This window comes from Aplidium turbinatum, chromosome 8 (assembly GCF_918807975.1).
Source record: "Aplidium turbinatum chromosome 8, kaAplTurb1.1, whole genome shotgun sequence".
In the NCBI taxonomy this organism is placed as follows: domain Eukaryota; kingdom Metazoa; phylum Chordata; class Ascidiacea; order Aplousobranchia; family Polyclinidae; genus Aplidium; species Aplidium turbinatum.
Window position 1 is genome coordinate 27,943,673 of NC_137479.1, and position 24,213 is coordinate 27,967,885.

Consider the following 24,213-nt stretch of genomic DNA (forward strand, 5'->3'; position numbering starts at 1 on the left):
CTTCAAACGAAACATACGCAATTCAGAAGTTCCATTAAAGCCTGGACTGATGCAACTCGTAGACCACTACACCAAGTTGCCATCAGTGGCAGTGCCGGATTAACCAAGTGCGGGGCCTGTAGCAGATTGATTTGATATACAGATAATGACTGGGAAGTAATTGAATATTTTATAGATTTGATATTTTTTTATTATAGTATAGTAGCGAATTTTTCTCTAAAAGCCGGTCTAAAAGTCTGTAGGGATCATGCCAAAGAGGCACACAACGCTGAAGCAATGTTGAGATTTTGCCGCTTTGTTTGAAGATAGGCTTGACTTGCCTGGAAGCGATCGGGTAAGCTATTTCAAAAAACCACTAAGATTAATATTTCGAGCAACTCCATTTTCTCGAGGAGTCCATTTGCCTGCTGTCGACATTCTGTCTTTTGCACTTGGTTATTTGCGAGTTTCTCCAGTGCGTCCTTTTTGAAAAGAAAACGTTCTTTAATAACCTTAATGGCATCAGCTCTTGCGGACCATCGTGTTTCAGAGAGCTTCTTTAGCACTCCATCACCTGAACACTTCAGAACGGACCACCGGTGTGTTGAAGCAGCAAATAATACATAGATATTTTCAACGAAGTCAAAGAACTGAACTGTTTCTGGACACGATTGTGCAGCGCATACACCAACTAAATTCAACGAATGAGCATAGCATGGAACATATTCTGCAACAGCACCATTTTTTTTTGACAAGTGCCTGTATAGGCCTATCCGTTATGCTGGACGCGTTGTAATAACTCTGTCCAAGGCAATAGGCAAGATTGATACTCTTCTCACTGGTGTACAGTGCAGTCGAATAGTCTTTCAAACAACTACAGTAGAACTCGGTTAATCCGGATTCGGTTAATCCGGATCTTCGCCTAATCCGGATGAAACTGGAAGTACAAATGATTTGTAATCTTTTTCTTAAGAAACAGCTTCGGATTATCCGGATTATTTAATCCGGATCTTCGCCTATTCCGGACAAAAGTTGCGCTTTTTCTATCGCTTTATCCGGATTTTCCAGACAGTTTTGCCATTTTATGCTAAAACGTAACGTGGCTTATTGCGAGAAATTTCTTATCTATTGTTCCGTTAATGTGACGCAATAAATTATTGCGGATTTCTTCTTTTCATGAACAGTAATCACTTCTAACGCAAAATTCCTGCACAAATGCCCAAACTCGTACTGTAACTTGAAAAGATGTCGGTGGAATTTTCGGCGGTATGTCGGTGATGTTTTTCCAATAAAAGACTTTGTTTGATTTTTTGTAAGTTTTCCAAAGAAACTCGTCTTCCGTAACTGTTTTCAAAAATTTTGAGTGACTACAGATTATTCCTACACGCATGTCTGAAGATATAACTTTTGCCAGTGTGTTCTTGCGTTAGACCCAGAGTCTACAAATACAATCGTTTTACATGCATACTGCATTTCAAAAGAATTCTATCGCTAATATGGTGATCGCGCGTCTCGGAATTGGCAGATGACCACACTAATGCGTTCAATTTCGGTGATTTTTACCGATTCCCTTCTATCTAGGTAACGTCAGGCTTGATAGAACCGTCATCGGTTAATCCGGATCTTCGCCTAATCCGGATGGAATCGCCGGTCAAATCGAATCCCGATTAACCGAGTTCTACTGTAGTATCGTGGGCTCGTGGCACTCGATCCGGCAGTTGCCTTCAGCGGAAATTACCGGTCTTTAAAGTTTACAATAATTAGGAAGGGATAAGACGTTGGGACTAAGTAATTTAATCTTACAACTATAATATTCTCCCATGCCATTCCAGTTTGCAAGTCAAAAATTACTTACCAACTATGTTCGACGTTTTTTTTTGCAAAAAAAAATGTTTTGCTCACCAAGCGCGGGGCCCGTAGCAGCTGCTACATCTGCTACTATAGTTAATCCGGCACTGATCAGTGGTGTATGTTCTTTACAGTCTGCGAAATTGTCACGATAAAGCTTCCAAAGAGACTTTCTCAGTACGATATCAAGGATCTCGCAATCAATCGACATAATATTTTCTTAGATTTATCGTTTCAATTGCAACAAATCGGTCTAAAAGTCTTATGGCTTCGCCCGTTGTTTCCATGGAAACGTGTGTGACCATCATAATAACTGCAAAAAGTCTTGGTTATGAAGCGTTCGATTTTTTTTTCTTAGTATTCAAGAATGTAAGTCAAATCCTATGAAAACTCTCCCCGAAAAGAAATTAAAATTGAAAAGTACTACAACTTTATGGAACAAGCACGTTAAAACTGTTTAAAGCATTACGCCCTTTTTTTAAAAGTCAATGAGTTGGGTGAACACAAATAAAACAAAAGAAATGTGAGATCAAAAAAGAGGCATGATGAATGAACAATACAGATAATTGGCATTACATTGGTTACAGTGAAACGAAAAACGTTTATGAAAGAAAGCAGGCATGCTATTTTAGTGACTCATTATGTTGAATGAGTAGTGGATATTGATATCAACTCTTTTGAACTGTTAAAATATCGACTTCAACGAGAAAGAGGCAACAATGTTCAAAAGAAAATTGGTAATCATCATAGACTACATTTTTCGATCAAAAAAATTACGTCATACTTTGGCACAAAAGGTTTTTTTATTAGTCACTTGATGAGGCCTAATTTGTCTCTCTCCGTCTAAAAGGAAAATTTGCATGGCTGCTAAAATTAAATAAGTTCCATATCGACACACCCTCGAGCGATCCCAATTGGCGGCGATTCCATAACGTTTTCCCCGCTTGCAGTTTGTCAAATGGTCGAGGCCAAACGCATCTATCATGGCGGCTTCGCGCGTGAAAGCTTCATGGTCAACAACGTTTTGAAAAATATGTAATGAGACAACACCGTGGTTTTTGTTCCAAATGTCATGAATATGTTGTATTTTTTTGCTTGCCGGCATCTAAAAACAATATTATTACCTTTCTTCTCACAGCTACAGTATATACAAAAATTAGTCTAGTTGCGACTAAATTTGTAAGATATATAAATTTATTAGAAAATTGAAGAACTATTGTTTTTCAAACTTACAATTTTCTTTCCAGTTGATAAATCAGTAGCCTATTTGCTGCATGGTACTCAACGATAAATGTCTCCATTTGAGATGTGCCATGTGGCGACATCATACCTTGACATTCTGAAGAGCTTCTTTGAAATGAGCGTACGGGCGAGATTTTTTGCCTTTTCCAATGTAGAATATCGCTCCAGCGAATATCTTCAAAGTTTCGACATCAGAAAAAGATTTAGCGCGTTCTGGAAGATTCTTTGTTACTCTGCTCATAAAAACTAATATTAGACCAGCTGTGTTTGCACCCCGTACAAGTTGTAAGATCATTATTCCGAACAGAACTGTAAATTTAGAACTTTCTCTACAGAAGTGTTCCTTTCTCAGTGAGTGTTCATTCAAATAGGATCAATAGAAAAGGTAATTAACACAGTACACACTGTTACAAAATTTCTAGAGTTTGCAAAATTTTTAAAGCTAAAACAATCATCATATTGAACTGACAGGGCACTGCAGGAACAGTTTAACCAATTATTTTAAGCAACAATTCACAGATATAGGAAACACCTTGGATCTAGCAGAAGGTAGTTGAAGCTATCCTTTGCTGCCCATCCTCTGTAACATTGGTTGGTGTGTGGATCGTCGAATTCCTTCCTCAACTTGACGTCATCGTCAACCACAGATTTATCCAACGCTTCTCCAAGTAACACAGTTCTCAGCTCCCGTGAGTAGTTCAACTCAGGTCGATCTTGATTGGAAAAATTAAACCAGTGGCAACATATAAGTAAAGGTATGCCGCAAACTGTGGTGAGGATATGACAGACTAAACAAGCTTGGTGGTGGACAGGTGCTATTCATTAAAGCTGTTTTTGATAATATAAATCCAACCTCGCTGTAATTTCATGAAACTATACGGTGTTCGTAAGTTTAAAAAAATTAAAGGTAAAGTGGCCTGTAACACGAGTGTCGTTACGGAACAGTTTGGGTGTTGGTCAGGAATATTGTCGTTTCTAGCAGTAGGTAAGTGCAACGTTCATCTGATGAATGGGAAAGCATCAGCAGAAACATATATATACTGTAAGTTTTTTATTGCTTCACTGACGTTTCGCTCATCATGATAATGCGCATTCTCAGAGCGAATAATATACAAAATAAAATTTACAAAGATATTCTTGTAAATACATAATTATGCTGCAATATGGTTGCAGGCAAGAAAAAAAAAGATTAAATTGCATCATTTTTTTCAAATAGTGACCAAGAGATGTGTTATACAAACGAACTTATTTTCACATGAGTCAGTTCAATCATAAAGAACTTAAAATCAATTTCGATCAGCTACTAGCTAGATCGTCTTTAGTTAAGTTTATCATAATTTGAATGGAAAATGAAAAGTACCACAAACGACAAACCTTGGGTGGGTTTGGAGGCAATCCCTTGTTCGAACAAGTGAAGCCGTTTCTTGTAAACTTTTCTTCCGTGCCTGATTGGTCCCGGTGTAAAGCCATGCTTCAGTAAGTTTTGTCTAACAGCATACATCACACATTTCAGTGACTGATACGAAGGCATTAGTCTGATCGTTCAATCACATTCTTCCACAAGTAAATAAATTTAGGCTTTATTTGAATTTTATTCAAATCAATGTAAGGAAAACAAAGGTTTGGACTGGACATTCTTAAAATATGCACAATATGACGTCATAAATGCATAATATTTTTCAAAATTAATAGTTTAAAAGTACAATAAGTAGGTATACAACATCAAATCCACAACAAAATGTATCAACACAAGAGAAATCAATAAAAGGCCGATCATCAATATACTATACAATCGATTAAATTGGTTCCACAAACCTTAGGATCTTAGCAAGTTCTTATTCAAATAAAATGTATTTATCCATGATAGAACTTTGTGGGTGTCTAGTTCAGGGTGTTTCAAACTTTGGACTCGCGCTTTTCTTTTGCTAAAGACTTAATGACAGATTCACCTCTACCCGGTTGCGAATTTGTAAATTACAGGTGGATAAAAACGATGGGAGAGAATTTGAGTAACAGTTCTCTATTTTTCTCTGAGAAACCTTTTTTCACGCTCTCGTTTTCAGCGGCAAAACTAAATCAAATTTTTTCAGCTTTGCTCAGAAAAGGTTCAATGCTAGAGTTGCCAGTTTTGTTTAATTTTGTTTTTCAATTTTGAAACTAATCTAGATTTTGAAAAAATATTAAATAAAAGTAACAAAAATTAACAGATGTTGGTTTTAACTAGTTCGAATAAGTAAGATTAGAAAATAGAAATGTTTTAACATTAATTTTTCTCTGAACATGACATTTCTCTGAACAACAACCGAGCATGACACAGTGTAACCAAAATTAATGACACAATATTTTAATTTATGCTATGCTGAACCAGCATTTTTTATCAAATGCAGTTTTACAGAAAAATTAGAACATATTTGTTTGCTCAATTGTTGTAGATAGATGATAGGTTACTGGCTTGTTTACATCTTAGGCTAATGTACAAATGAAAATTATTGAAAAATGAGTGGAATATGCAATTGCCTACTCCATAATGTGGTACCCCAACGGAATATGATCAAAGACTTTAAACATTTTATCTTATGTACCTTTAAACATTTTATCTTGTGTAAGAATTGCATATGTAGTATGTACACATAGTAAACCTTACATGGACTTCACAAACTAAATAGGCCTATGCCACAGTTAGAACCAATGAGTGTTTGCAAAGATTCTCTCAATCAAAATGGAGATCTGGACAAAAAAAAGTGGTACAGTATCGTCCAATAATTTACACAAAGGATCTACAAGTGGATTCTTTCATTACAGTTTTAAAAACGGTATCTCATTATTGTAGCCTATAAGTTTGTCTTTTGCATTGAATGATATTTAAAACTTTAAAGGCAGTAAAGATCTCATATTTATTACTGCCAGAAATTGGCTGAGCTTGCTTGATTTGAGTCTGCTTTGTACATCTTGTGTTTAATCGTGAATACGAAATATTTTACGTTTAATTCAAAATGCAAATTGGTGAAATAACATTCCTACTGCTAAAGTTTGCACTGGGTACATATCTCAATCACTTAAACAATAAATACTACGGTATTAATACTACAAAAAGTGCTCAATGCCAAGCAAAAAGCCAAGCAGAGCCAATTAAATTTCTATTTGAATAAGGACTTTCTGATGATCCCCCTTTTAGGTTGAAACGGGCTGTCAAGGGTTTAGAGAGTAATATCTTAATCACTTAATGTCGCGACTGAGTAAGATCTACGAAACAGCGAGATCTACGAAACAGCGAGCTTACAGGCTATCTTGAAATTGTGTTAACACTTGCAACGGCATTGCATTGTTTCATTCGTTTGCAACAGCTACTTGATAATAATTTGGTTAGCACTAGCTAGTAGCCACACATGAAATGCGTAACAAACGTTGTATTGTGACGTGTTTACGATACAAACAACTGCAGGTGGTACGACCCAGCAACTTGACTATTGACAACATATAATTTTAATTAGACCTGCTTCGACTTACTGCTATAAAATTAGTAAAACTGCATATCAGACATCGCTTATTCAATAAATGAAAACACTTTTATTTCACATTCTGAGCGATTAGTTTAGAGGTTTTTTTTGTTGATAGGCTTAAGTTGTGTTAACACAATCACAAGGAAACGACAAGCTGTTTTGAGTTTTAATATCGAAATTTCATCAACGTTTTAATTCAATTTTATTTTTTCTTGTTGGCGCAAACATGAAAAGAACGTCAAAGTAAACCCAAAGAGTTTGGCACAAAACATAAGGAAATGATGGCAAAACCAAAGGGGTTTAAAATATGCATCATAAAAGAGTTTTTAAAAATTAATATTTTAAATTTGCACAGCCACCAAACCTAATTGATCTTGTGCTTTGTTACTCGATTTATGAGGAAATAGAGAGGTTCAAAGCACAGCTAAAGTTGCTAAACTTCATTTTGACATTGTTTCAACAACGCGAGACGTCGCAACGACATGAAATAATATTTGCAAAAGAGAGTATATAAAGGCGAACTAATGTAACATACAAGAGAAAGCGGAAAAAAAACTCTCTCGATTTTGTGTCTAGCCTAGGGATGGTTAAAAACGTTTTTATTACTCATCGTTTCTTTTAATCGTTTTTTTTTATCCGTTTTATTTGTTCTTTTTATTAAGCTTGTGTACTATTTTTTAATTGCTTCATACTATTTTTAATTGCTTCATACATTTTTTCAAGTAACAACTGTTTTCATTTAGCATAACAAAAAACTACAAAATAAAGTGTTGAATTATTATAGCTGCTGAATAACTTATTATAAATTAATTTGCTGCAGTTTTGACTAAGTTCTGTTACAAGTCATAAGTGTGGTCACATGCTCAGCAAGTGGTACCAATGAACCACCCAACTTCAAGTCCTACCAATGATGAGGATGAGGACTGTTCGGTCCCAACGGCGAACATGTTAACAATCAAATTCATTTGTTGTTTGTCTTAATTTCTTTTATTAGTTTGTCTATTTATTTCATTCCTGTCATTTTTTTTATTGCATCGTTTACATAGCATGATATAATGAGTATTATGATGTTCTTTAAAGTCTAATTGGTGAATCTACAATCGAGTCGACTGATACAGGTTAACGTATCGATGAAAAAAAGTGAACAGTACCACACTAAATTGACAAATTCAAGTTCTTTCAATTTAAACGTAATAAACTTGCATTTGCAAATTTTAGAGTGATACTCTACACTTTTTTTGATTATTTTTTCACACTACGCATTAGGGTGGCCAAAAAAAATTGAAATTTTTTATTTTTGTTTGCACACCCTCTCATTTGAGGAGGATTCATGAAAAAATGACACTGTAAAAATTTGAAGTGAATCCAACAAGAGGAAGTGCTCTCCCACCGACCTCTAAATTTGCTTTCTTTGGCATAATTTGTCAAAAATCCTTGAATATGTGACGTATATAATTCTTTTTTGACTTATCTACATTGCAGTTGCAGCATTTTTGTGTTAACCATTGTTTTACTCTGAAGTTATGATACAATAAGTGTTTCCACATGCAGAAAAACAGAAATAATACACAAAATAGATCACATTAACAAGCGTTTGGTATGAAATTAAATGCACTAAACCTTAGCAAAAACCACATAAAAGTACGTTCACCAGTCACGATCGCAACGCTTCAGGTGACAACACATTGCCCAGAAAAAGCAAAAGAAATGTTTGTAAAGAGTCAAGCCATTGATTTTATTTAATGGAGCTGTTGGCATGTTGGCTTTTACTTGCACTTGTTGGAAGCAGCTCTCTATGGTGCTCGACCACCTGATAGAGGAGCTGGCGTTGTTGTTCATTTTCCATCAGGACTTCATTGAAGTCAGTAGCTAATTTGACTGCCCAGTGCCCGCTCTGCACAATCATTGACGACTTTGAGATCATGGCATGCAAGAAATAGCAGCCTTCGATTAAATGCCTGCTGCACGACAGTGATAGCTTCAGTGTGGATTCTCGTATTACTTGATGTCGTGTCAAAACAAAGTGCAGCTAAATGCTCTGCTACAACTCGTGTATAAAATTCCACTACTTTTTGGCCCATTAGTGATCCCGTTCCAACAGGCAGCTTCGGAATGCCAAGCAGTACCTTAACATGCATACCAGAAACTACAATGGCCAAACAATCGCACTTTGTGCCATTGGCATTAGTCAAATGTTTACCATGAAAATGAGCAACAAGTGGAACTGTTAGTTTAAATTTTTGCCGCACTGCAGCTGTCAGGCTTTCACGTGAAGTGTTTTGAGCATTCATGACAGAGGAATGTGACATTGTCAATCCATTTATATCAATTCCAGCTGCAGCAAGAGCAGGAGTGACGATCATCATTGCTTGACGACTTGATGTTATAGTTTTGTTCAGTGCTGCATTAAACAGTGGAATGTGGATTATCGATAATGCAGCGTTTTGGTAATGGCTGCTCCTACTGGGTTTTCTTTTGTTTTGGTGTTATTTGGATTTACGGTGCAAACAGTGGGTCACTGGAAGAATCTTCATCATCTGCTGATCATTTTCAGATGAGAAAGCAGCAGCACTTGATGGTACTGGATCAATGTGATTTCTGTTGCGTCTCTGTTCATCATCTTTGCGCTTTCTATACTTTGCAGCATCTTGCCGATGCATTGGGTCCTTTGTTGTCATCAGTATCTGTCATGCACCACATTGGTCTATCAAAAACTGGCAGTCTTCTGGTATTGTTGTGCGGCATTCCCAGTTAGCATGTGCAATATCAAATAATGCACTTAAGCTCTGGGTGAAGTCAGCTTCTGAGGTCAGCTAGGAAGCTGAATTTCGCCTCCCTTTGTGCTGTGATTCTCTTATATGCTCTTGATGGATGCGTTTTGGTAACAACGTGAGTCTTTGCAGTAGTAGCGATATTAGCTTTCACTCACAAGAACTGCAAGCTTTGTTTTGTTTGTTTTTCATATCTTTATCCTGCATTGCGGGAAAGCGGACTTGAGCGCTATGCATCGGTGTACGCCTTCCGACTTACACCTGACCCACGCTGCAGCCGACGGCAATGTCTGTTTCCGGTTGTCTACTCTACTTACGACTTAAATTTGGTACTACCCATTACTCGAAATCGATCACTGGATAGAGGCAATTATCGTAAAGTTTCTTGGCCAGAAAAACAACAGCAAGTGCGGGTGGCTGGAGTCGAACATGCAGGCTCTCGACTGCGAGCCCAATGCGCTAACCACTCGGCCACTGCTGTCGACGTTCAGGCAAGCGGCAGTGTAACCTTATTGATCTTCATCTCGTAGTAGAAGTGGTGAAGAACCACACCCCATACAGGCAGCTGACATGGCCCCTCAAGAGAGTCAACACTAGAGAGTGGGTGTCCATTTGTTGACTCTCTTGAGGGCCATGTCAGCTGCCTGCACGGGGTGTGGTTCTTCGACGTCTCTACTATGAGATGAAGGTCAACGAGATTACACTGCCACTTGCGTGCAGTGCAGTTGCAAATGAAGTAATATTAACTACCATCTATGCCACTTTTTGTTTTGCAGCACCTTCATCAATATCTGCCTCTACGAATGACCTAGCAATGTTGCAGCTCACAGAGGATTATAAAGAGGTTGACAATGCAATTTCTCAAGTGGTAGAAAAAAGTTGAGGTTGCGCTTGTGGTACATCAGTGAGGATCTTGCTGCACTGCCTTTATTCAGTGATAATATCATAGATGATGAAAAGAAGGCAATCGTTAATGCTCTTAAGAAAGACCCATTTCCCGAAGATGTTCGTCGTTTTGCCCCAAACAAAATTGTCAAGTTTCAACGTCTCTCTTTGACACAGTTTGTAACGCAGCGTTCACTTAACCTTTTCAAGTCACTGCTTCTGTCGACACATGGCGTGATCGTGATGATTATAAAGAAGCATGCAAAGTTTGGCGTCATCTCAAAGCCGTCAATAATTGTGCAGAGCGGGCACTCAAATTAGCTACTGACTTCAATGAAGTCCTTACAAAAAATGAACAACAATGCCAGCTCCTCTATCAAGTGGTCGAGCACCACAGAAAGCTGCTTCCAACAAGTGCAATAAAGTCAACCAATGGCTTGGCTCTTTACAAACATTTCTCTTGCAATTTCTGGGCAATGTGTTGTCACCTGAAGCGTTGCAATCGTGACTGGTGAACGTACTTTTATGCGGTTTTCGCTAAAGTTTAGTGCATTTAATTTCATACCAAACGCTTGTTAATGTGATCTATTTTGTGTATTATTTCTGTTTTTCTGCATGTGGAAACACTGATTGTATCATAAATTCAGAGTAAAACAATGGTTCACAAAAATGCTGCAACTGCAATGTAGATAAGTAAAAAAAGAATTACGTTACATATTCAAGGATTTTTGACGAATTACGCCAAAGAAAGCAAACTTTGAGATCGGTGGGAGAGCACTTCCTCTTGTCGGATTCACTTCAAATTTTCACAGTGTCATTTTTTCATGAATCCTCCTCAAATGAGAGGGTGTGCAAACAAAAATAAAAAATTTCAATTTTTTTTGGCCACCCTACTACGCATCCTTTTGGATCATTGGCAGAAGTCAAAAAAGAATTTAATGAAAACTTTAGTGACAAAGTTGTATTTTGGTAACTTGATTATTTCCGAACAAATATTTCAGAAAAGCAAAAGTACAAATTTTGTTCCAACATTTTAATTTAGACAAATTTGGTGCAAAAAAAAACATTTTTTTTTGATTTTATTAAAAAATACATATTTAAAAAAACGACTTGCATCTCTAGTCTAGCCACCTACAGTTTACAAATTCGCTACCCGGTATGTTTGGATAAAAATTTGTGTTATTGTTACGCAATGCAGTATTCCTTGTTACGCAATATTCCTGCATAAGTATAGCTCGCTTGAGAAGTGTTGCCCATTGCCCAAGCCATTTTTAGAAAATGGCGTTTGCTTTTATTTTTATCAAAGGTCCACTCTCTTTAAAGCCATAACAGGAGGTGTGTGCCGTGGTTAGAAGAGTACCATGCAGGCCCGTCACTTTGGTTTTGGAGAGAGATCAAGATCAATAAGCAAGCCACAAACTATTTTGCTTTAAAAATTGACGAGTGTTGTTTCTTATGGGAGTTAACACTTACCTTTAGAAAGGGTAGTGTGAAGTAGTGACCATTATATTTAGAAAATACAAAGATATAATTAGATATTAATGACCTGTTTTAGCCTGATGCTGCGAGTTTGCTGTGGTAATAGCGAATTGCACTAGCTTTTGGAACACAGTTCCCTAGTCAATGGTCATGTGCTATGACGAATAGCACATGTCATAGCACATGACTAGGAAACTATGTTTCGAAAACTAGTGCAATTTGCTATTACCACACCAAACTAGCAGCATCAGGCTAAAACAGATCGTTAATATCTATATTGTGAAGTAAGCAACGACCATGCTGCTAAAAGTGAAACACAATCTATTGCACAAAGATATATATTTGACTAAATACTGTAGCTCATCATCTCCCATGTTCTCTATGCGGGAAGGCAAGCTGGGAGTTTCATCTTGGGAATAGTAGGTACAATTTACTTCTTCCATTGTGGAACAGTTGGAAACCATCTGCATGTAATAGCAACATAAATAAACACTTTCGATGGAATTCTGAAGGCATCATTTAAATAAGAAATATCTACTTTCAATACGCATATTGTTCGTAGTCAAGTAGTCACGAGCTCAACTTAGCAAGTTCCCAACAGAGCAAACTTGTTATTCGTCGATAGTTATCGGAAAGACATGATTGGTCTAGCAAAGGTGATGGCTTCCGCTGGCTTCTAAGCATACTCGGTGGGTTTTAAAATTTACGGGCCATCTTAAACAAGTGCTTGTGTTCTACCGATTTTTTGAGACTTACTGTTAAAGCTTGAATGGCAAAATTTCATATGGACTGTATTACAGGCATAGTGAAATGTAGAAAGTATAATAGCCCGAAAAAACCATGACTTTGGTTCGGAAAAATATTGCATGGCTGTTTTTATTACCTTTGTGGACATTGAAAGAGTGGACCAGAAAACGCTAAGAAAAAATAAGTATTATAATTTTAACCAAGCAGGTTCATTGCTGTTGAAACAGCCACTTTCAACTGACACTTTGGTGAGTTTTCTATGATTACTATCACTTTGCAAAGACACAAGAAAAAATTAAACATCTAATTTTAAGTAACAGCTTCTCAGCAAACTGCAAAAAACACTTTTAAACCTACCTTCCAATCATAGAGAATGGTTGTGTCATTTAAAGAATTGTCGATAGAACAAGAAAGTTGTAAAGGAACTGTAATGTTTCCTTCTTCAATGGACAATACACTAAAAAAGGTTATGTTTAGTTGTTTACTTAATGGGTTTGTTCACAATAAAACGCTTACTTTTAGGCACGAGTGTGACACCGAAATATCTTTATAACAAAAAAAACAAAAAAATTAAATCATAAATAAAATTAAAAATACCTTGTTGAAGGAGAACTTGCAAATTCTATCAATGAATAACCATTTGTCTCGTACACAACTCTTCCTGAATCTAAAGATAATGAAAAAATCTAAGACTCTAAAGTATTGAAGTATACATATGTACTACACAATACACATGCAATGGGGATGCGACTAGCGTGATAAATACCAAACAATTGCAATTTGAATAGCAAATTTTTAACATTTTCAAAATGCAGTCATTAAATTTAATATAAAAAGCAGAGATAAATATATACTTTGATTTATAGGATAGATTTACAATGCATGCAAAATGCAATTATGCATTCACGTGAAAAAGGGTGCTGCGTTGCTGGTTGCTAAGCTTACTAAATGTAGCAAGATCAGACTTTTTTTTCTGGCAATAGTTGAAACAATCATCTGATGATCATCTGATGAACAAGCTCACTTACTAAACTTTCCGTAAGTAATTATAACTCTTTCTGTATTTCATCTTAATAATTAATGCATGTATCAAACAATAGATTCTGTGTGATGTGAGATAAAACTCTAAAACAATCATAATGACAACCTATATAATATTTTATTATCTTCACTGCATTATTTTTAAGAAAGTTGTTCAATTTTGTCGATATTTTACCTTCATTTTCATGACCAATTGATCCAGACGAGGAAGTATTGCATGATAACAGGGTATCTTGCATAGGGCTCAAAGATTGCTGATCGTAAAGATGATTTTTGTTCTGGCCATCATCAGTTAAATCCAACAAATTTGAGTGAACTTCTCCAGTAGGTCTTTCAGCAGACAAATCTCCAAGAATACCCCTGCCCTTTGTAGCTTGACAGTTCAAAGATAATTTAGAAAGATTTTTTTCAACAGATCCTTCAACAGGTACAGTTGAGTCAGCAAAAGTAAAATCGCTTTCCTCCTGACTTGCCCAATCAACAACTCGATTACATGAATTTGAATCACATACCGATGTAAATTGTTTGCATGGTTGCATGTTTGAAAATTGTCCAGTTTTCTCAACTGACTCATTAATGGGTACAGTCGATTCAGCAAAAGTAAAATCACTTTCCTCCTGACTTGCCCGATCTACAACTCGATCACATGAATTTGAATCGTACACTGATGTAAATTGTTTGTTTGTTGAAAATTGTCCAGTTTTCTCAATAGACCCTTCAATGGGTATAGTTGAGTTGGCAAAAGTGAAGTCACTTTCTTCCCGACTTGCCCGATCAACAGCTTGATCGCATGCATTTAAATTGTACTCTGATGAAAAGCGTTTGCATGGTTGTATGTTTAACATATGATCAGTTGTCTCAGTTGACTCTCCAATGGGAATAGTCGAGTCAGCAAAAGCAATGTCATTTTCTCCAGAGTGAGTTTCAGTGGTTTGATTAGAAGAGTTACTTTGGGAAACAGATTGACATGCGTTATAGCTAGAAATGTTTTGTTCAGTGCAAAAAAGCTGTCTACGCACATTATTAGAGGAAGACTCGAGATCTCCATAAAGATCAGGATCAGATTTTCCTTCCCAAGGCATTGTCTGATTTCCATGCGACAACATTTTTATTGTTTGATTTAAACTTACTCGTTTGTTCTCACTTGATTTGAGAACAAAAAAGCAATTGTCCGGAGAGGTAGCATCCAATGCACAGTTGCGCACAACTCTGCTACCTGGCTTAATAGGAGTGACATTATAGTCAGAATGTTCTTTCAGAGGCGGTCCTTTTGAATAATTACCACGTTGACAAAACGTATTGTTTTCTTTTTGCGAAGAAATTCTTTGGATATTTTCAGTGCAAGGTCTGTGCATTAGGTGATGACTGGAGTAGATTGGTTGTACAAATTGAACTGAGTTGTCACACTCTACTTTACTATCCAATGATGAGTTGTCTGCAATATAAAGTTTTATCATAATACAAATAAAAAGTGATAATATTGATATTCACTTCAGTAAACTTTTAATGCTAGAGTAAAAACGACGTACCATTATCACTTTAACCAATCTGTTGCAAAATAACATTGCGTAATACTAATAGTTGATTCGTACACTCATCGTACAGTAGTGATAGGACTACTAAATAAGACAAAACATAAGATTTACAAATAATACCTTCCCTTCTTTCCATCGCATCAGCAATGTGTTCTTCAAGAATAGATTTGCAGAAGTCATTGTCTTGAGAAAACCTTAAAATGATTTATTGATTTTAAAAGATATTTTAATGCGATGAACCAATTCAACACATCCTGAGAAAAGTCTGTGACTACGTGATTCATGGTGTGAAGAAGAGGAAAGGATAACAATTAAATTTCACTTGTAGCACTGTGAGATTATGACATTCAATAACCATCAATTAGTTAGGCTATTGAAGATATGATGGAAGAAAAGAAGTGCAGAAGGAGACAAACTTGGGGAGATGATATAAAACAGTGGACTGACTTGTCACGGAATGGCTCGTTTCGGTGAGTCCGATTCGGTGAGTCTGATTCGGTGAGTCCGATCCCTTAACGGGGGATTTTTTCAATTTTTTTTTTTAATTATTGGGTACCGTAGCCTAATTATCATTGCCGTTTTAGGGTTAGGGGTTTGGGGTTAAGGTTAGGGGTTAGAGGTTAGGAACTCACCGAATCGGACTCACCGAATCGGACTCACCGAATAGTAGCAGACCCGACTTGTCAAGCATTGGAGAAGCAAAAAGAGTAGTGGAACAACGTGACTTGTGAAATCAAAAGACAGCCAACCTTCACTCCTTCAGCTCAGAGACGGCACATGATGATGATTAAGAAAGTGAAATATTATCTCAGGCCTCGAAATTCGTTTTTGTTGACGGCGGACAAACGTGTCCGGTCTGAGCAGCTATCTCGGCGGACAAATTAAGTCTCACGGCGGACACACGAGTTTTAGCGTCGATCGTCATGCTTAATCAGTTTATCTTGATAATTCTTCGCCATTTGAAAAGACCAACGACGTGCGTTTGAAGAGTCAAAGCGCCGTGTAGCTGCTTAATATGCCGCATGTCTGATTAACTTTTACCGAACGAGGTTGTGTAGCTTCTTGCGTCACAATGCTCTGGACACGAGTCGGAAAACTTCTACACTAACGCTACTATTTTCTGCTGTGCAAAGTTTCACTAGGATTTTTTTCTTTAAGTTTATTTTTGCGTGTCATGTGAGCGAAAGTGAATTTTCCCTGGACCTTTTTTTTACTTACTGTACGTAATACCAAAACTTAACAAATTTTGCTGCATCTTGATGTAATAGCCTACTCGTATAATCTAATTTTGTAACCAACCTTGGCTTATCAATATTACTCGGAGATCAAAGCCAGACATTGTGACGTAAGACTTGAACTAAGTTGCGCGTGATTGCTGTAGAAAAATCGTACCGTACTCCTATCGATTCTTAGCGAAGAATTAACCTTTGTTACGCTGATTCGATGTCATCAATCGTTGAAGCAACGTAAAAATCGAAAGTTTTCCTGCTTGAATGGAAGCTGAGGATATCGTACAGTATTTTAATTTTCTGGATGCGCGCTAGAATGCGCGAGAAATTATATTCTCGCAAGTCGCAACAATTGTTCGACGTTCGTGCTATGCAATGACGATTTGTATCGCTAGTTCCTATGTTATTTCTCGGCGGACAAATATGACCGATCTAGATGGTACTTCCCGCGGACATCACATGCTGTGACGGCGGACATGACCGCCGTGAATTTCGAGGCCTGTTATCTTCTGACAGGTGTCAAACCCGCAACAATGCTTGATAGGAATGACTCGGTTGCATGTCTTGCAATACAAACGAATTTATTTTCAAACGAGTCAGTTCAATCATAAACAGCTAAAAATCGATTTCGATCAGCTAGCAGCTAAATCATCTTCAGTTAAGTTGAAAGCAGACAGCACAAAAAATGAAATGATGAAGGTGGAAAGAATGAAAAACGAATATCTAGCTGATCGAAATAGATTTTTAGCTGTTTATGATTGAACTCACCTGTGTGAAAATAAATTTGTTTGTATTACAAGATGATAGATTCATGATGTTAATTTCATCATTTTATTTGCATGTTTGGAATAAAAAATGCTTGTTGCGAAACTCTGGAGCTACTGTGTAAAAATTAAACTAAGCATTTGGAAGAACACAGAAAAACAGTACAGATTTACAAAACATAACAGTACCGGTACCATTTCAAATCTCTTCCTCGTTCATCAGTCAAGAATAAGTCTCCCCCATTGTGGAGCAACAAATTAAGACAGTCAGCTTTCCCCCACTGTGCAGCCACATGACATGGAGTTATTCCATCAACATCTCTACAAAAAATTAAAACTTTTTATCTCAAACACAAAAATGTAGTCAATTTTATAATTTCAATATCAAATAATTTTTGTAAGTTCTGAAGTTGACTAAGCTACACAATCAAGATAATTCACCAAACATCTCAAAATGTTTCAAAAAATCAGGGAGAGTAAGATTGCAAAGCTCAAGTTTGCCACAAGAACAAATATTAAAATGCACCTTGTCAGTGTCATTCATGACAGTGGACAAGGCAGATTGTTCATTTATAACAAACTTGAATAAATAATTGAAATGCAGCGAAAAAGCAGGTACTTCAACTCACGGGACATTAGGATTCCCTTCAAACATTAGCATAAGGTTCACAAAGGAAGATGATACTTTAGCAGCCACGTGGAATGGAGTAATTTCTTTCAATAATAATCTGTTCGGATCAGCTCCATTCTTTAACAGTAACTTTGCTTTTCTGCAACAAAAACGGCATTAAAATCTAAACACAGTCAAATCTACAATCACTATTTTTTACATTACAAGTAAATCAATTTCTTCACTCATTTAAACTGTGTTTGAAAATCAGGGTTGAGAAAAACCCGGGTTTTTTAAAAAAGCCCAACCCGCATGTTTTTTTTAAAAAAAAAACGTTTTTTTTGGGGGTTTTATTTAAAAAAGATGCAAAAAAGGTAGGCTAGATTCATGCTTATTTCACCTCAAATACTACTTTTTACCAATGAAGTGCCTCTCACTCACAGTACATGCTGGCATAACTCAATAAAATAATGCACTAGGGCTGTTTAACTATGAGGCCTTCTTGCATAAATAAGTTTTAGTGTAGTACAAAGTGGCAGTACTTGATTTTTGTGTACAGAAATATCCACTGTATTTTCAATTTATCTTTGGAAATTTACTTCACAATCACATCCTAAAGTCCTAATTTGAAGTTTGTTTTAAGTACTTTGTAGTACTTTGGTTCATTTTTTCAATTTTCTTATAAAAATTGGACAAATATGATGCTCTGGTTATTTTTCGTTTTTTTTAAGTGAGTCTTTTAAAAAAAAAACACCAGGTTTTTTTTTGGTTGGGAAAAATACCGACAACCCTGTTGAAAATGCATTTATGCTTGCAACCATAGGCGCCAACTTTTCAAAAAACCTTGGGGGGCGAGACAGGTGAAAGCGTCATAACCATAACGCTTTTTGCTCAATTAAAATAGTCTTTGATTCTTACTGTCTTGTTTATATTCACCTAGGTCGCAAACCGAATTTATTAGAACAGCTGCTTGAAACGATTAGTTTTACGCATGCAATACGCCTAGTCGTCAAAATTTTGATTTTGTTAGCTCATAATTGGAACTGTTGGAAAACAAGCCAATTCATTTCCTTTTGTGCGAGTGAATAACAACGATCAAGACAGTGATGTTATCGAAATAAAATGCAAAAGTCATGATCTCAAGCAGATTGGAAACCTGTTATCAGTTTTATTAACCTTGTTTCGCTCGTTTTGCTAATTAGGCCTACTTACCTTGAAAGCGTTAACAAAGGCGAAGTGTTTTCTCTTCTGTTTTTTATCGAAAGTCTTTATAGCCTTTTATCGAATACCGGTAGTGCAGAAGTGGGTATCGATGAGTGTATGAGATCTAGCCCAGGGTGGTCCAAACCCTGGCACGCGGGCTGCATGCGGCCCGCAAACACTTTGTGCATGCCGCAATTATGAGTGCTAAATTCAAGGTTTAAAAATACACCTACGTTTTATAAATACATTGCATTCACCACAACCCTAAATAAGTCGTGCATAATCGGGTCAATAGGTAACTATTAGGGTGGCTCTTAAAATTGAGTTTTTGAATTTTGCTTGGGACACCCTTTCAAGTGGTGAGGTTGTCAGAAAAAATAACTCTTGCAAATTTTTTTTAAATTTGAAGTTGATTTAGAGGTGGCCCTCCCCCCCTAAAGTTCTGTGCCCTCCCTCAAAATACCAAATCTGCGTATCTCGAAAACCACTTGAGCTAGAGATACAGTTTTTGTGTTAAAAGATGCAGAAAACATGGTTTTCTATCTGCTTTCTGAACATTGAATGCACCTACCTTGAGTAGAAAAGCAGTTATTTAGAAAAAACGCATTTGACCAAATCTTGATTTTACAACCTTTTTTGTGACCACGAAACCGTCTACAAAATTTCGTTTTTTTGTCTTAATTTTTGCACCTTAGGGGGAACACTGGTAACGATATTCATTTCAAAATGTAATTCTGGTCAGTACTGGAAGAAGCGATATTATCGACAATATTTTACATATTGCCTTGCGTATTGTGACAGGATGTCTGCGACCTACACCATCGGACAATATCCCTGTCCTTGCAGGCAACCAACCAACTGAGTTTCGTCGCGAAAAAGCCATCCTGTCTCTTTCTCGCCGCACTACGAACCCCAACCACTTGCTCCACTCAAGTCTCTACGAGTCTGTGAGCGAGCAATCGAGCATCCTCTGCAACTGAAATCGAGACAACCATTTGTATGTGACGCACAACTCCTGATGAAAACCGCTGAAGACCAATCCATCAGCGCGACTACCTGGGAGGACAACAAATGGAGCTCAGAGTGGAAGAAGAACTCCTCAAGACTCTAAAGTTGTATCTCCGACACCAGCCCCCATCCAACCGGAATGCATAATTTGTCAAGGAAGGCCTGGGTGCGGCTCAACCGCCTGCGTACTGGGCTAGCCTACAGGAGTCAGACTATTCCGCTCCAACATGCACAAATGGGGGATGGCTCCATCCGCAATCTGTGAGTGTGGCAAAGAGGAACAAACCACAGATCACACCATCTGTAACTGCGCCAAATGGGGTGCGTGGTCTGCTTGAACTGGATGACGAATCAATGGATCAATGGACGAATCAAAGGATTGCTGCTCGACACTTGCTCAAGCATCTAAACCGCATCGCCACTGCCCAAGAGTGGTAAAAGACTGAGCCCTTGACCCCTGGAGTAACAAAGAAGGTTTAAACGAAGAAAAATCGACAATATTGTTCTTGTTGGAATTTGGAAACAGTTTCCTGTGTTCAGTAACAACTTGCAAAAGAAACTGAAGTTGTGGCTCATCTTCAGTTAAGATTTTGTTAAAATCCTGGATTAGACTTAAAGCAACTCCTCTCTCTGCTCTGTCATTCACTACTGAAAGTCCCTTCGCCATGTGTAAAGCTTGAATAAATGCACCATCTTCAGTCCAATGAGCAAGATCCTTTGAAAGTATAATTATTGCTTCATCTTCACCCAACAGCTGAAGAAGCCATTTTGAATTAGAGGTGTAATACTGTTCTAGACCCTTATTGCTAAGAAACGCATCTACTTTGATGCTTGGTCTCCTTGGTGGACGTTCTCCTGTTTCATCTAACATGGTTGCCACCATTAGCTTTTTACTTTCCACAGACAATCGAGAGTCAAACAAGGCTAGTCCAACCATTTCTTCGGACAGATACCATGAATGCAAATCAAGCTTTTTGCATAAATCGCCTTCGCCATCCAACAAGTGCGATGCATAGCACCTGAAGCTTGAAAGCGGATTCCACGCTCAGGAGTTTCTCCAAGGAATATGATAAAAAACGGGCATTTTAGCTATGCATGAATGCATAAAAGTTTAAGAAAACTTATTTCGTTTATTGCTTTACCAGTTTTACAGGTTAGTTTATGAACTTTGTTTATTGAATAGTTTGGGCCACAATACTTGTTTAGCACTGTTTTGTGCTAGAATACCGAAAACAGGTTTTTTCTAAATAACTGCTTTTCTACTCAAGATAGACGCAATCACTGTTCAGAAAGCAGATAGGAAATCATGCTTTCTGCATCTTTTGACACAAAAACTGTATCTCTAGCTCAAGCAGTTTTTGAGATATGCAGGTTTGGTATTTTGGAGGAGGGCGCAAAACTTTAGGGGGGGAGGGCCACCTCTAAATCAATTTGAAATTCAAAAATTTTTTACAGGTGTTATTTTTTCTTACAACCTCACCTTTTAAAAGGGTGTCCCACACAAAATTCAATTTTTTTTCATTTTTTGCCAAATAAGAGCCACCCTAGTAACTATGAGGGAACAATGTCGGTTTGTGACGACACAAACGTGCGTTGATATTTTGCTTTTGTTGCTAGCACTTTCTCCGTTATGAAGGCACTTTCTCCTTTATGAAGCGATTAAAAAGCGACACACGGAACAGAATGGCCGATGAAACCCTAGATGCCTGCTTACGTCTGTCGACCACTGAATTTAAACCAGAGATCGACACAAAAGCAAAAAACAATAAACTGTTTTGGTTTGCTAATTTGTTGACGTGTTATGTATCGTATCTTTTTTACTAGCTGAAAATCACTTTTTGAGTCGCAAGCAGAGATTAAAAACTTAGTGAGTTAGACGTGCAGCAAAACATTAGGTCGATCAGAACAGCAAACTCAGTCCTTTCATTGTAACTGTATTTTGTCAGCGACAAGATTTGTTAATGTTCATAGCCTGTGAACAGTAAGAATGTAGCTAAAACAGATTGAAATCTATAGAAAAGAAGATCAAAATCGCAACCTAATTAAGTTTTCTATTTAACAACGTTTCTACTTTCAGCAACACCTTATCATTTCTCACTATACGGCCCGTGAAGTTTTTCTCAGATCCTAATGTGGCCCTTCATGTTCGCAGTCTTGGACCACCCTGATCTAGCCTATATGTTTTCACAATACATACATCAATAAAGCGCTTATTGAAGCAAAACATGGATAACAGCTTTAAAAAATGCATTTTTTTCTTTATGCTGTATTCACGTAATTGTTTGTTGTGTTGTGTCGTAGTTTCAACTCAATAAAGTTTTCTAAAATCGATTTCATGTTTGAAGTCACTGAAAATCTAACGGTCGTTTCGATAACCGGTGAAATGAGAATAAACATTCATCCTCGCTTTTGCTACCACGCGTTTTGACTTTGAAGTTGCTCCTCACGCACGGGAAGATAAGCAGTGTGTGACTGTGAGCGTGCATGCCGTGCGCATCTCAGACTCTCAGCAACCAGCTAGGTCAATGACCCAATGACCCCAGTGGGTCATGGCCTCTCTAGACTTACCTCATCAGAGTCATCAAGGCGTAACCGTTTGCTCACTGGTGTTGGACGCTATGGTGCAGACATGTTGTGCTGGGGCTTGGCAGAGAGTGCTGCTTGTGAGTGTGGTGAAATGCAGATGGCAGCCCACATTATCAAGGATTGCCGGCTATACAGACCACCTCATGGTATGGAAGCTAGTTTCCATCGATGACGACACCAGGCAGTGGCTTACCAACGGATGCCCTAACATATCGCGACAACACGAGAGAAAAAGCAGTAATTCACTTTCCAGAGAAATCCATGCGATCAGCTGCTGTTTTGCGAGCAAGGGCAACTTAGGCTGTTTTTCACTTTTGGCATTCGATAAGTCCGTTTAAATGATCTAAATATTTTTCGCGAAGTATTTTATCTTTGAAACACCACTTGCATAGCCATTTTTGTTGCCTCTCAATCATAAATTTACGGGGGGCGCCATCCCCCCGGGAGTTGGCGCGTATGCTTGCAACTTATATTGTTGGTATATCTTTATTTCCATACTTTTTATATTCACGCTAACAAAAACGATGATTTTCTACAACTTAAGTGGAGCACTCCTGGCTAAGATTGTTAACCCATTAGTTACCTGTACAGTGTACAATGATATGTTACCGGTACTTACTTAAGATCATGAGCCTGAATTGCTTCAAACAAAGCTTCACTTTGATCAAGCAAAGTGGACATTTTCTCTCATTGCTTTAAAGACCACACTACTTCCACTTTAATTATACAGGCAAAACAACAAATTCTCACTTAACACTATGCAGAAACTTTAGTTAAAAATTTATATTCTTGAAAAATTGAACATTTTTTACAAAAAACTAGTGGCAAAAAGTTCCACTTTATTAACTAAAAAAATTCTCTAAAAACTGGCTTACATGACCCTGTACCAAAGCAAAGGCAATGCATGAAAATAACAACACTTTAATAAGCGGGAAGCTTCATTCTGTCATGTTTAGTTATTGGGCCTTCGAAAGTGGTCCAAAGCCTCTACAAGCAAAAATGTTAGGATTAGGCTTTCTCAGTCTGAGGATAAAGATTTCCACAATTAATTAAGTACTGTACTGGCATGTACTGTATTATGTTGTCAAGTCACACAGCCAAATAAAGCAGTCATAATATTTTTATGGTCACAAAAACATGACTATTAAATTAATATTATGCTGGTATCTGCCAAGGTTGGCTTAGATACACAAGCTAAACATACTCGTTGTGTCATGAAGCAGTCAAGCCAAAGAAATCGCATCTGCCCAGCAGCTTTTCAAACCTTCTACAATCTACAAGCATTGATTGATTGATTTAATCTTTCTTTATTCTCAGCCTGGAAAAACTTGATTCTGGCAGTTTGCATACTTGTAGAAGTTTTGAACACATGATGCAGAACCAGTAACTGAGATTGACAGAGTGAAGTTTCTGCTTGTTGTTGGGGGAGAATTATTCCATCCAGTAGGTTCCGCTGAATGGAGAGCAGTCCTAAAATGCATTGCTCGAGCGCACACCCCGAGACCCAAATCAGCACCGCTTGATCTAAAGTCAGGCAAGTAACCACTGAGCCAACAGGGCGGAATAAACATATAGCCTAATAATAAAGACTAAACGTAGATTTAAACAATATGTAGTTTTGTCAATTTTTAAACATTATTTTATTTCATGCAATCCATTGTTTTATGCTGTTCCATCTCGACCAGGGATATCTAAAAAAGGCGATACGAAGGTTTTTATTACGTCTGACAATAGAAGGGCTTTTGTTTATTGTAAATAAATAATCTGTGTTTATCGTAGAATGACA

General features: G+C 37.4%; 1 protein-coding gene across 1 annotated transcript; it reads right to left on the reverse strand.

Moving 5' to 3' along the window:
• Nucleotides 1-2,263: 2,263 nt before the first annotated feature.
• On the reverse strand, nt 2,264-23,184 carry LOC145776226 (uncharacterized). The gene is made up of 12 exons (XM_082587628.1): nt 23,047-23,184; nt 17,650-17,790; nt 17,216-17,341; nt 15,148-15,221; nt 13,668-14,927; nt 13,049-13,118; nt 12,809-12,908; nt 12,059-12,168; nt 4,444-4,556; nt 3,602-3,782; nt 3,158-3,302; nt 2,264-2,932 (listed from the first exon to the last, which is right to left on the reverse strand). Exons 1-12 carry the CDS (start codon nt 23,106-23,108, stop codon nt 2,606-2,608), a joined length of 2,709 nt encoding a protein of 902 aa, XP_082443754.1. The 5' UTR covers nt 23,109-23,184; the 3' UTR covers nt 2,264-2,605.
• Nucleotides 23,185-24,213: the final 1,029 nt, after the last annotated feature.